The sequence below is a fragment of the Cyprinus carpio genome, chromosome B24 (assembly GCF_018340385.1).
Source record: "Cyprinus carpio isolate SPL01 chromosome B24, ASM1834038v1, whole genome shotgun sequence".
NCBI lineage: Eukaryota > Metazoa > Chordata > Actinopteri > Cypriniformes > Cyprinidae > Cyprinus > Cyprinus carpio.
Window position 1 is genome coordinate 21033880 of NC_056620.1, and position 14862 is coordinate 21048741.

Here is a 14862-nt window from a genome sequence, read left to right on the forward strand (position 1 = left end):
GGCTTGGAGTAAAATCGAGGAGTTGAGATCAACATGTCCCAATATAAACTTGAGCTTGTATGTGAGTCAAACCAGTCTGGAGGCTCTACAAACGCTGCTGGAATCCGTCTGGTCTACAGAGAGACGAACACCCATGCTCCCGAGGATGATGAAGAGGTGGAGGAAGATGAGAACATCAATCACTGAGAGAACGACTTGCTAAGGAAGTCCTAAAATCACATACATTTTTCAATGCACACAAAATGCACACAACTAGCCAACAGAAGCCTGCCTGCCTGAGCCTCATTTAATAAATTAAAATAAAAGTACCAGTCTAGTAAACGGGACGTCGTCGATAGGTGTGTGATTTTGTTAAAGCCACTTTGCAGGTTGCCTTAAGTAGAGTAGCTTGTGTGTGAATGCCCAGAATGCACTACGTACGTGATGTGGCAAGAATGCCATGGGACCTTATATTTAAGTCATTTTGTACAATTTACAAATTATTTAATGACCAGACTTGTTCTGCTATCTTTGTATCATATATCTTGTATATACATTTTTCTACGTTTACTTAATCAAATTGAGTGAATTACATTACCTCTCTCAAAGTTAAATGTTCAAGTGGTTTGTGTATTTTGTGCAAGATATGTGTTTTAAGTATTCTTTAATAATGTGTTTTATTTGTTCCTGATCTTCGTTGTGTAGATTTGTGTTTTTTTTGCCGCCAGAATATAAACTATCGGCCGTTTCCTCGGCGAATCAGTTCGAACAGTTTGTCTCAAAACGGGATTCTTTTAAGTATTTATTTTTTTTCGAGGCAAGTTTTATTGATAATGGTTTTAATTTAAATTTCAGTTCAGTTTGTTGCAGCTATGTTTCATTTCATAACATACTCATTTAGAACATGTTTTTCATTGCCAGACTGGCACACAATATATTTTCACTTTCATTAGTTTTCGATTTTGAATTTCGAGTTTAATAAATGTATTCATTTGAACTGGTATTTAACCATAAAAGTGGACAAAGATGTTGACCGCTGCTGGGGTTCAGTTTATCAAATTTGACTCTTTTAAATGAATCTATTCAGTGAGTCAATACGCAAAAGTAATGCCGTAATTCATTCGTTTTCATGTATTAACAAGATAAATACACCGAATCAAGATTTAAAAAAAAATGTTTTATAGTTTATATCAGACAAATGAATCACGATTCAGTTGAACAATATGCCTGCCGTCAAACTAAACAAGAAATGCTCTGGATTTACAACCCGTTTCTATTGTGAAGGACAATGGGGTTTTGGACTTTCACAAGAGCCCTTGATATTTACCAAACAGAAGGAACAATTCAGCAAAACTGTTTCCACAACAAAACAGATCTGATAGGCAATGTAAGTAGTTTCTGATTTGGCCATAGACTGCTTCTCAGGCTACATTTGTCTTTTATTGTGCTGAGACTTGAGGTTGTTGTTAATGATTCATTTGTTTAGAAAACATTTGTTGAGCAGATGCAGCACAAATCATATCTCTGTACTTTTCTTTGTATTTTTTATTCATTGTGTTCAGTATTTCTGTTATTTATGACAGCATCGAATTCTGATTGATAAAAACATGTCTAATCAATGGGATTTGAATAATTAAGCAACTCTGGTGATTCAACTGAATCATCAGAAAGAATCGTTTAATGTGATTCACACGTCAAATGGAGCTCTCTTTCACAGTTTGCTGTTTCTCAGAGTGAGGATCATTATGAACGCCATGGAGACTCGTGTTTATAGAAACCAGACATAACACACCTCTGACAGCTGCAGAACATGGACTCAACGAATAAACAGAGCTCAATTAACCAACTTCAGGAGCAAATTCGATCTCTGACTGAAGAAAATGTAAGACGTTTTCTTGTCATAACTCTATAAGGAATTCAACTCTATATAGAATATTATATATTATATATATATAATATTAAAATAGGCCATTAGTTAAGCCAAACAGTTTATATAACATTTATATAAATTCACATTTGGACTTTTATCTTTTATGCATTATAAATAATTGGGTTGTAAAAACCTAGGGTTTTTAATCAGGGTAAGTGAGAAATATGTACACTTCCATTCAAAAGTTTAGGGTAAGATTGATTGATTTAAGAAATGATTACCTTTATTCAGCATGGATACATTAAATTGATTAAAAGTGACAGTAAGACAAATTATTTCTATACCAAATAAATACTGTTCTTTTTTTGGGGTAATTTAATTGATTAAAAGTGACAGTAAGACAAAATATTTCTATACCAAATAAATGCTGTTCTTTTGAACTTTCTATTCCTCAATGAATCCTGAAAAATAAAAACTGTCATAGTTTCCACAAAAATGAAGAATTTTTTTTTGATGAAAATTCAGCTTTGATCACAGAAATAAATTACACATAAAACAGTTATTTTAATCTGAATAATATTTAACAATTTAATTGCTGTTTTTAATGTATTTTTGATAAAATAATTGCAGCCTTGGTGAGCAGAAGAGACTTTTACCAACCACAAACTTTTGAACAGTAGTGTAAAAAACCATTTAATTTTATGCATTTTCATAATTTTTCTCAGTAATGAAGTGTTACTGTTTTTACTGAGTATTACTATAAATAAAATCTTGACTGTACTTATATAAGTATACCGTGGGTCACTTAATCAAAACACTGCATGTTGTTATTGATGTACAGGTACAGCTGCGGGAACGAAATGAAGCGCTGTTTAGTAAGCTTGACTCGGTCCAGAACAAACTTGGCCAGCAGGCTGCATCAAAAAGTGACCTGTCAATCAAACTGGTCCAGTGTGAGGAAGACAAACTGAAGGTAGGATCTGAAATGCACCTGGAAATAAGGGATCTGTCTGATGTCTGATGCATCAGTTCATATTTCATGTGTATGTGTTTCAGATCTCAAAAGACCTTGTTGACGTGCAGATTGAGGCCAATAAAGTGAGAGAGCAGTATGAAGCGGAGATCTTTAAACTGAAAAACATGGTAACTGTTATGGTACACTGACAGGGGCGTAGTTTATGGGGGAACCATAACCAAAACTAGCCAGTACAACAATATATATATATCCTATGTAATCAAGTAATTGTTATCTATGATGTTACTTTATTGCATAGATAATAGCACAAAAATGAATATATAAGCAAACAACTACACCCTTGCACACTGAAAATCAAAATAATGATTAACACATTTATTTAATGCTTTCATCCCCAGGTTCTATCTCAGGAGGGCACCGCCTCGTCTCTTCAGACAGAGTGTGACCGGCTCAGACAGGAAGTGTCAGCAGCATCGGCACGCTTCGAAGTCATTGAGCGAAGTGAGCGTGACCTGGCCGAAGAGTACGCCGTGCTTAAGAGCAACTTCCTGTCACTGAGCAGCGCTTATGAGCGAGAACGCACACACTCAGAGGAGCTCAGCGGCGAGCTGCTCGCCCTCGCGCACACACAGGACACGCTCCTGCAGGAGAGAGAGCGCACACGCAGACACACGCTGGAGGTGGAGAGGGTTCGAGCGCTGCTCAGCAGGACGTCCCAGAACAGAGTCAGGGTGAGATGCACATAAACATGCTCATCCTCATCCGATACTTCCTTGAGCAATGTGTGTTGCTCTAGAAGGGACTGAATTTGGAATCAACATCCCGAAATTAGTGTGAAACAAGTACTTGATTTTCATTTCACAAATATGATGCAGGGTTGTGTGATAATAGTAATGATTGCCTTTACAAATCCCACTTATAAAAGAAAGGGGAACAGCAATATTTCTTAATGAACTTAATGAAGTGAATGCATACTCTGTTTTTGATGTTTGTTTTTACAGCCAGAGGAGTTTGAACAGAGCAAAAGCCAACTGGAAAGAAACGTAAGAATATAAGCAGTATATTATTACATATTCCCTAGTTTTTCAAGTCAAGACAATTTCTTAATTGTTCAATATATTGCTTTTCACAATACACATACAGTACAGGTTTGGAAACATTACTATATTTAATGTTTTTGAAAGAAGTTTCTTCTGCTCATCAAGCCTGCATTTATTTGATAAAAAATACAGAAAAAAAATTTAATATTGTGATATATTATTACAATTTAAAATAATTGTTTTTAAATTTATTATACTTTAAATTATCATTTATTTCTGTGATTCAAAGCTGAATTTTTAGGATCATTATCACATGATCCTTTAGAAATCATTCTAATATGATGATTCATTATCAAAGTTGGAAACAGTTCTGCTGCTTAATATTTTTTCAGAACATGTGATACTTTTTTAGGATACTTTGATGAATAAAAAGTAAAAAAAAAAAGAAGCTATGTTTTTAAAATATAAATATTTTGTAATAACTATATACACTACTGGTCAGTAATTTGGGGTCAGTAATTTTTTTTTCTTTTTTTTTAAATAAAATCAATACTTTTATTCAGCAAGGATGTGTTAAATTGATAAAAAGTGATAGTAAGGAAAATATATTATTAGAATATATATTATTAGAATTTTTTTTTATTTTGAATAAATGCAGTTCTTTTTAACCTTTTATTCATCAAATATATTAGACAGCAGAACTGTTTCCAACACTCATAATAAATCAGAATATTAGAATGATTTCTAAATGATCATGTGATAGACTGGATGTTACATGTGACACTGAAGGCTGGAGTAATGATGCTGAAAATTCAGCTTTGCATCACAGGAATATTTATTTATTTTTTTTAAAGTATATTCAAATAGAAAACTATTATTTTAAGTTGTAATAATATTTCACAATATTACTGTTTTTTTCTGTATTTTTGATCAAATAAATGCAGGCTTGATGAGCAGAAGAGACTTCTTTCAAAAACATTAAAAATAGTAATGTTCCCAAACTTTTGACCTGTACTGTAGTTTCAAAGCAGATTTACAGAAAATCATGTTTTAAAATCTTCATGCCATAGTGACATTTTGTGACAATATGAGACAGTTGAGATATGCTACATGGCATACATCACTTTATGTGAATACTGTATGAATGCCAATAAAGTAAGGTGTACTTATATATCTGATTTATATATAGATCTGGGCTATAATATTTTTACATTTTGCAATAATATAAGCTGATAAGATTTGCTATATAGGATATATTGCCAGCTGTGCTGTATTTATGTGGATAAAGCTGAATGCACTTATTTTTTCCAACTTTTAATAAATAGCAATGCAATAATATAGATTCTAGATATAATAATATAGTTTATAGATAAATAATCAAGCAGAGATACGCTATATATCTATCAAGTATCACATTTCTTGTTGTGGTAATGTGCTTATCCATAATTTTTCTGTAATATGGTGTTTTTTTCAATGTTTTTCAATGCAGGGAGTGCAGAATAACCTGAGAGACGAGTTCGAGAAACTGAGGAAAAGCTACGAGGGCCACCAACAACAGCTAGAGGAGAAAGTGTGAGACACACCATGACGTCTGCTCTGGTTTTGACCCATCTCGGGTTACTAAACACTAGTGGACTGCACTAAATACACGTGAAATGGGGCCCAAAATGTTTTGTGATCACTGAAACTACATTTGTGCATGTGTACACGAACACAATAACAAAAGAGCCACTGCTTACCTGTCAATCATACACTGCTCTAGGGTTTTGAAATGTTGCCAGATTGGCAAGCGCATTTGTTGAGGATGCAAAAGATTTTTTGGAGGAATATTTTGTGTGTGTGTTATATAAATGTGTAGAAACAGATATTGTTGTGAAGAATAATCTGTAAAAAAAGTGTTCTCAATTAAAAGAAAAATGTGATTGGAAACATCTGTTGTACATTTGAGAACAGCAGCTTGCTGACTTTTTAGTGTTTTAAAACCATGTTGATATAATAAGTGATGTCTAAGTCTAAATCTAAAACTATTAAAATGTTTTTTTTTTTTATTAATTGGTTAATTGAAATAAAATATAAATATTAGATGGAATGTTTTTTAATGAAAATGAGAAATTATTAATTGGGAACTAGCTGTACTAAAATTGCAAAAACTAAACCTGCCATAAAAAAATTATTTTTAATTGGGTATTAGTTTTAGAATATTTAAAAGAAACACAATTAATACAATGAAAATCATTAAAAAAAAATGAGCAGCATATTAAAAATTAAAAAAAAATGAGATTAAAGCTAATTCAATATATGAGTAAATACTATAACAGCATATAAATAACACTAAAAAAATAACACTCACAAAATCATAGACCCTCCCCTTGAAATCTGATAACAAATGATCACAGGAGGCGTATGTTAATAGCATCTATCTCACCTGAGCACCTGTGATCGGATCGCCCGAGACGGGTGTCGTGTAAACACTCAGAAGAGGATGCAGTGCTCAGAGTTTGACCCACTGAAACCAAACTCTGTGCACCTGCTACATCAGGAGTGGGGAGGCTTTGATATATGTGTGGACTCGTGTAGTGGTGAGACGTGGGCGCTGAAGGTCAGCTGATGTGTGTATATGTGTGTGTTATCGTCCTCTCATAGTGTGGCCATGGGGAGGGAACAGCAGGAGAATAAGAGAGCCATTCAAAGCACCCGACATGAGCTGTCCCAGCAGTCTGCAGTCAGTATATTATCACTCATTCACACTGAAGATCCTGAATATGTGCTTCTGGCTGCTGATTTGTTCCCTCTAAATGCAGACGCTGATTATTTCTCAACATCAGCTGAAAGAGGCCGAGGCTGAGGTCTCTAAACTACAAAATCATCTGAAGGAACTCAACAGAGAGTACAGGGCACGACTTGCACGCTACATTCAGGACGTTACAGTACGTGTACAAGCCAACAGACATATGGTTAACACACATAAAATCACACTTTTTATAGTGGCTCCTTGAGTTGGTGTGTTATCAAACAAACTGATGTTAGAAGAGTCTTGTAATGTGCTGTAGGAGTGTGTAACCGCAGCTGGGGATGGTGATTTGGGACAGAAGTTGAAGGGCTTTGTTGAGTCCATGCTGGAGGAGGTGAAAACATCCTATCGCTCCAGAGAGGAACAGCTCACCAAAGCCGTCAGAACGTACCGCAAACGCATACAGGGTCTGAGCAACACGTATCAACAACTACTCATTGCTTACAGGTGCTTGAACATCCACTGATTTGCATCTGCTGCTCTTAATACAAACTATTTACTATCTGTGGTTACATGTGTTGATTTAGCACAAGGATTCACAAGCTATAAAATATTCACTTCAAGTCTGCATGAGATATTACATTAATATTTTAATAATTCAACAACACATTCTCATGTTCACCTTTCTGTGGTGTCAGTTAATGGTCCTATGACATGCAGGAACACAAAAAAATGATAATATATATATAGTATTTTAGTAAGTGTTTTATTTTGGGGCGCAAAAATCACAACCTCACAATCCCCCTACATTTTCCTCATAACCCCCATTTAGGGAACGCCTGATTTAGCAAGTGCTTTTACTATAGTGTTATTTAAGTATCATTGGGATGCTATTGTAGTTGTTAATAATATTTTGAATCTTTTTTATTTTCATTAAGATTTAGTAAATCTGTTGTAATTTTAGTAGTTAGCTATTTATATATATTTTTTAATTTCATATACATTTATTATTCATCAAATATAAATGGTTTCAATATATATTTATATTTATGTTTATTTTATTTCAAATATATTTTTTTTATTGTTTAAATTTACTTTTAGTTAATACCCATGGCTTCAACACTCAAATTAACCTAAAATTTGAATCAAATACTAATAAACTTTTATTTAAAAATTAAACATGCTCAGTAAAACAATTATTCTAGGCTAAATCTAAAATACAGAGTTTGGTTTTTGGATGTGAATTCAGATCATTTTTGCCTCTTGGTGAAACTTTCTTCTGTATGGGCATTTTAAGACATTTCAGCCCCCTGTTAGAGCGAAACCTGCTCCCACACACACTAGATCTGATTTGGTCTGATAAGTAGTGTCTCTGTATCCCAGACTGCAACGTGAGCAGATCCTGGCACTCCCTGAACACGCTTTAGAGGCCGGACCCCCTGAGGGCCACTTCAGTCCCGCGGGGGCCGAACTGAGAGGAGAGACCGAGAGAGAGCTACACAGACTGAGAGAGGACAAAGCCCGCCTGGAGAGCCAACTGAAACTGGCTCGAGAACAAGTGTGTGTGTGTGTTTGTTATTTAATGGATTAGTTCTGTGACTTGATCATGTGCTTGGTATTTCAGATGGCTGTATTAACAGAGTCTTCTCAGAGGTGCGTATCATTCAGAGTTACAGTACAGGTCAAAAGTTTGGAAACATTACTATTTTTAATGTTTTTGAAAGAAGTCTCTTCTGCTCATCAAGCCTGCATTTATTTGATCAAAAATACAGAAAAAACTGTAATATTGTGAAATATTATTACAATTTAAAATAATAGTTTTCTATTTGAATATACTTTAAAAAAAATAATTTATTCCTGTGATGCAAAGCTGAATTTTCAGCATCATTACTCCAGCCTTCAGTGTCACATGTAACATCCAGTCTATCACATGATCATTTAGAAATCATTCTAATATTCTGATTTATTATGAGTGTTGGAAACAGTTCTGCTGTCTAATATATTTGATGAATAAAAGGTTAAAAAGAACTGCATTTATTCAAAATAAAAAAAAAATTCTAATATATTTTCTAATAATATATTTTCTTTACTATCACTTTTTATCAATTTAACACATCCTTGCTGAATAAAAGTATTGATTTTATTAAAAAAAAGAAAGAAAAAAAATTACTGACCCCAAATTACTGACCAGTAGTGTATATTGTTATTACAAAATATTTATATTTTAAAAACATAGCTTTTTTTTTTTTTTTTTTTTTTTTACTTTTTATTCATCAAAGTATCCTAAAAAAAGTATCACATGTTCTGAAAAAATATTAAGCAGCAGAACTGTTTCCAACTTTGATAATGAATCATCATATTAGAATGATTTCTAAAGGATCATGTGATAATGATCCTAAAAATTCAGCTTTGCATCACAGAAATAAATGATAATTTAAAGTATAATAAATGTAAAAACATTTATTTTTGATCAAATAAATGCAGGCTTGATGAGCAGAAGAAACTTCTATCAAAAACATTAAAAATAGTAATGTTTCCAAACTTTTGACCTGTACTGTATATGTAAAAATACTTTTTACTGTCTTATTGTATGTTTTGTTTTTGAAAAATTCTGCAGGGTTGGACTAACTCAAGACGCCTGGAATGATGTTCAAAAGCAGATCAGAGAAATAACCAACTCCACACAGGTAACCAATAGCAAGTTAGTCCTGGAACCAACATAAATGATTGGTTCAAGCAAAAAAACTCTGATAGACACTGACTGGTTCATAAAAAAATGATCGTGTTCAAGCAAGATCAAATCTGATTGGTTTATAATGACGTTGATCCAGGATAGTAGTAGTAAACACCATGGTAGGCCAAATACCTGCCGCAAGAAACCATTAAAGTTAATTAACCATAACTGATAACTATTAAACATTGTGGTAAATTGTATAAACATACACAATTATCCCCACATGTAACCATGAAAACAGCTTTACTATCATCACCCTGGTAAACACAGTAAAATTCCAACAGGAAGCTCAAGAGAGGGAGCGCGCCCAACTGATCACAAGGGCGACGGTTGCAGAGGAGCAGGTGTCTGAGCTGAAGGAGTATGTGGACAATCACCTGGGCAGGTACTGTATTTGAACACCCACCTGTGATATTAAGCAAATTACTTTCTAGGTGGCATGTGATGCTCAGGTGTGGCGTCTTTATGCTCAGATGTGGCATCTTTGTGCAGGTATAAACTGGAGATAACGCGGCTGCGCAGGCTGCTGGGATCACAGGAGGGAAGATCAAATAGTGCAAGAACCCATAAGCCCCGCCCACTTCACAAATCACTCAAAAGCAGCAGTTATGAAATATAATGCAGCAGTGCATAAGCCCTGCCCACCCCATGAATTAATCAAAGCCAGCAGTTTTTAAATATAGTGCAGGACTTCATAAGCCACGCCTACTCCAAAAGTCACTCTAAAATAGCAGTTATAAAATAATGTGCTGCTATCTATAAGCCCCGCCCACTTCACACGTCACTCAGAAAGAGCAGTTGTTAAAATATAGTGCAGGACTTAACAAGCCCCGCCCAGTTCACATGTAACTCAAGAGCAGCAGTTATGATATATAGTTTGCAGCAGCGCATAAGCCCCGCCCACTCCACAAATCAATCAGTAATAGCAGTTTTTTAAATGCAGTGTAGGATTTAATAAGCCCTCCTCACTCTGTAAATCAGTCAGCAACAACATTTATGAGATATAGTGCAGTACATAAGCTCCGCCCACCCTGTAAATCCATCAACAGCAGCAGTAACGAGATGCAAAAAAAAATGATTTGGTTGATAATTTCAGCTCATAATATGAAATTAATGGTGTGATAAGCTTTCTTATGCCTAATTAAAATAATAAATGCATAAACAGCATTAGCCAATCATGAAGTGTGTTTACATGCACATCTTACACCAGAAGACATGAAATGTCATTTAAATCATTTTAAATCTCTTAACATCTAGATTCTGTTTTGCATGTAAACACCTTTATCATCTGTTTACGTTCAGATGATTTTCTTGTGATACGGGTTTATTGATTTGCATGCAATTTCTAAAAACCGGGTTATAAAATAGATGATTTTTGATCATTATCAGGGTTTTGTTGTACATGTAAACACTCGTTAATGCAATCATTTGCATTTCAAGTGCAATTTTACTCATGTTTAATGCTAAACTCACAAATGTCTAATTTCAAGAAGTTTGGGTTTTGCACTTATAATGATTCTGATTAAATAGTTTATTGTAATTATTAATAATTTGTTATTGATTTATAGTTGAATCATCAAATTGAAACAACACAGCAATATGACTTGTACTGCGTGTTTAAATCCTTTAGAAACACGTGTGCGTGTGTGTGTGTGTGTGTGTGTGTGTGTGTAATTGAATTTGCTCTTCCTTCCTGAGAAACTATGTGTGGAATGTTTGTAAAGCTTATGTCAATTTTACGGGCTGCGAGAATGAAAGGCTGCTGACAATTAATTGTCTGATGGGTTAAGATAATTTAATTACAGAGCATGTAGTTCACACACATGCTGATCTCTGAGAAACATACGACACTAAATGTGACAGACGGGTTATTTGTACACGTAATAAATCAGTTGCAGTGGTTTCATGGGCTAGTCGTATCAGTGTTTTTCACACTCCGCTTTCAGGGTTAGAGGCATTTAATGTATTTTAGTTTAGTGTTGTTAGAATATAAAATTCTTGTTTTTTAATAAAAAAAATATTATTCTAAAAAAATCTTTTTATGTGTGAATTATTTATATATTTAAAAAAAAAAATTACATTTCAGAGAATTTTCAATCTAATTTTCATCTACTATAAAACTTGTTTCCTAAAAGTTTTACATAAAAAAAAAAAAAAAAAAAAAACTTTTAAAAACTTTAAAACTGCTCTGTACCTTCATTCTCAAAGAGAAAGTTAAACGTGAATGAGAATCGAATTCATCCTAGGAATTTAAAGCTGGAAATACTGCAGGACAAAGCATATTACTGGAAAGAAAAAAAAAATAGCACAGATTATCTGCAAAAAGAGAGCGTGGAAAAGACAGAAAGAGAGCGAGCGAGCGAGACAGAAAGAGGCTGTGGGCTTGGCAGATAAAGGGAGAGGGTTTGGGAAATGGGCTGCAGACTGAGGGGCTTCGAGCGCCTCTTTATGAGCCGGGGGAGAATATTCAAGATTATGCGTATGGGAAACGGGGTGCAGTGAGTACAGTGGCCCCTGAACCCCTGGGAAAGGAGCAGGGCCGGGGAGGGGCTTATGGGTAGTGAGGGTAATTGCTGGGGGGTTCGGGGGTGTGCCAGCTCACACTGGGTGGCATCCGCACAGACACGTTGACATCATGAGAACATAACAGCAAAGAGAACAAGGAAGAAAGACAGAAGAACAAAGTGCTTTCAACTCTTTACCTCACAGATTTAGGCAGATTTTAATTTAAATAATTATGATTCATATTTATTATTGTATATATGATTTACATAAAAAATTATATTTCATTTATATTTATGATTAAAACAATATTAAACAGAATATATTTTGTGTATGTACATATATACAAATATACATACAACAAATTTCTTATTATATTGAATTGTATTAATAGTATTTTAATTAATATATATATATATATATATATATATATATATATATATATAGTTATCAAACTATATAAAATAATATATAGCATTATAAGAAATAACTTTATATTATATTTTTATGTTTAATATATATATATATATATATGTATATATATATATATATATATATATATATATATATATATATATATATATATTATATATATATATATATTATACATGATATATCTTGTGATATACACACACACACACACACACACACACACACACACACACACACACACACACACACATATATATATATATATATATATATTTATAGATTTTATATTAAGATATATGCATATTGTATTATTTATTAATTACGTTAATTATTAATGGTGTTTATAATATGTATATGTATATATATATATACACACACACACATATATATTATATATATATATATATATATATATATATATATATATTTATATAAACACATACACATATTCTAACTATATAAAATCATATATAAGCATTATAAGAAATACTTTTATAAGAAATTTGTTATATATTTGTATTTAATATTTTTTTAATGTTATAGTAATATTAAAATGTTATAATTTCTTTATATCATCAGATAGATTTTTTATATATATATCAATTATTTTATTTTATATTAAGATATTTGCATATTATATGTTTATTAATTACATTGATTTTACATTTTGTATTAAAACATTTACATATTAATATTGTTGTTTTATTTTATTATATTATTATTTAAATTGTTTATTGATATTATTCTTTTTTAATATTATTTTATATTTGCATAAACAGTCAAACATCAGTATAGTATAATATAGTAGTTTTCAGCATTCTTTACAGCAGTCATTCATGAATCATCTGGGTATTTGAGCTCATAGTGACGCTGAGATCTACTCGGGAATGTGTGTCTGATACTACGAGCTGTGGGAAAATTCAGAATGCCAAAAAATATTACAGCTGGGCATGTGGTCCATCTTCAGCAGCTAGTACTTAAGATTATAAACCTGCCTGCAGTCTGAATATGAGAAGCGCTGCTTCAGTTGTTTGTTTGGTCTTTACCGCTCATGCGATATGTGCCTAATAAACTCTGGCAGGCCTGTTAGAGCGTGTGTGTGTGAGTGTGTGAGTGTGTGGATGGGACAAACCTTGTGAACGGCAGTAATTCATGAGAACAGGCTGTGGGGTGGGGGGGGGGGGTGAGACAGAGGAAAGAAAAAAAGTGACAAAAGCGAAAGAATGTGGGACGCGTGAGAGTGGAATTTGAGCAGAACTCGACTATCAAATTAATGAGTGTGTGAATTCAGACGGACAGACTGAGAGCCAGTGAACATGAATGAACTTTTACCTTTCCAGAATGCATATAATTTATATTTAACTAATCCTTTTTTATTTAAATGAATGTAATGGTCTTGCTAGCTTGAGCATTTCATAGTTCACATGGTCATAGATAACCTGGAAATTGGGGATTTCACCACTTGAAATGAATAAAATCTTAAAAGTCCATGCAAATAAAAAATTTTTCTAGTTACGCTCAGCTAGAAATCGCTCTTTTGTTTTTTAAATTGTTTATTTGGCAGTCATTTGTAATCTTAACGTCCGTTTGGCTCCCTCTCTGTCAGAAGCAGCTGCTGGCTGATTTCAAGCGTTCGGAGAGAGTTCCAGCTCTTCACCGCGTCTGGAGGAGTGAGAGAGCGAGGCAAGAGTTGCGTGGAAAAAGGGCCTGCGGAGAGGAGAGAAAAAAGCTCAAGAGTTTGAGAGAAACATCAAGAGATTGAGCCGAGAGATAGAGAGAAACGACACGCTGAGCGGTTGAAGGCAAGTTTGAGAGAGGGAGAGGAGGGGTCCCGAGAGTTTTTCCCACACTCTGTCCTGTGCTTTAATCCGTGTCATGATTGGGAAAAAATTCAGACGGCCTCCTGTAGCCGTTCCACACAAAGAACAGGCGTTTTTCTCTCTCACACGAACGAGCCGTCCCGTATCTGGACAGTTCCTCATGTTTTGGCTCCGTTCCTGGTCTCACAGTCCATTCGCATGTGTTCACACATTCTGCCCATTATCACAGGAGTTTAGCAGCGCCACTGATCGTACCTCAGGGAAACACCCAGATCTGCCTCGCTCTATTACTGATGGCTTTCAGGTGCCGCTGCGTAAAACTGCGATCGTAGGATTTGTTTTGTGTTACTGGAGCAAACACTCTTCTGTCTCTCTGACCTGAGAAACAGCTCACATTTCCTATCAGTGTCCATGTTTCAGAGTGATCACAGTTATTAGTACATCATTTGGTTGATTTAAATATCGTGAAATGACCATAAAATGAGGTTTAAACTGTCCGTTTATTTTGTGCACCGAACAAATTAGTGAAAATAATGACTGTTTTCCGACAGGTTTCTTATCTCATCCCCCTTTAGTCAAGCTATTTTGAGAGCTCAAGGTTTGGCTGGTTAATGTTGTAACTACACAGTCTGTTTTTATTTTATTTTATTTTATTTTATTTTATTTTATTTTATTTTATTTTATTTTATTTTATTTTATTTTATTTTATTTTATTTTATTTTTGGCCTGTATTTTATTTTTAATTTTTTTTTTTGTTTTTATTCCTGCTTTTTATTTT

The 14862-nt window shown here is 33.8% G+C and overlaps 1 protein-coding gene across 7 annotated transcripts; it reads left to right on the forward strand.

Moving 5' to 3' along the window:
- The first annotated feature begins 1 nt into the window (after position 1).
- ccdc78 (coiled-coil domain containing 78) lies at positions 2 to 14657 on the forward strand. Of its 7 annotated transcripts, XM_042751748.1 has the most exons (16): positions 2 to 338; positions 1264 to 1366; positions 1697 to 1861; positions 2691 to 2822; positions 2906 to 2992; positions 3224 to 3556; positions 3827 to 3868; positions 5355 to 5437; positions 6509 to 6587; positions 6667 to 6792; positions 6916 to 7103; positions 7980 to 8154; positions 8221 to 8249; positions 9214 to 9283; positions 9615 to 9715; positions 13871 to 14656. In XM_042751748.1, the coding sequence occupies exons 3-16, from the start codon at positions 1790 to 1792 to the stop codon at positions 14004 to 14006; spliced, it is 1653 nt and encodes a 550-aa protein (XP_042607682.1). In that variant the 5' UTR covers positions 2 to 338; positions 1264 to 1366; positions 1697 to 1789; the 3' UTR covers positions 14007 to 14656. The 7 variants fall into 7 exon arrangements, with proteins under 7 accessions (XP_042607682.1, XP_042607685.1, XP_042607680.1 ...); XM_042751751.1 differs by lacking the exon at positions 2 to 338 and having other exon boundaries at positions 712 to 1366; positions 3260 to 3556; positions 13871 to 14657; XM_042751746.1 differs by lacking the exon at positions 2 to 338 and having other exon boundaries at positions 712 to 1366.
- Positions 14658 to 14862: the final 205 nt, after the last annotated feature.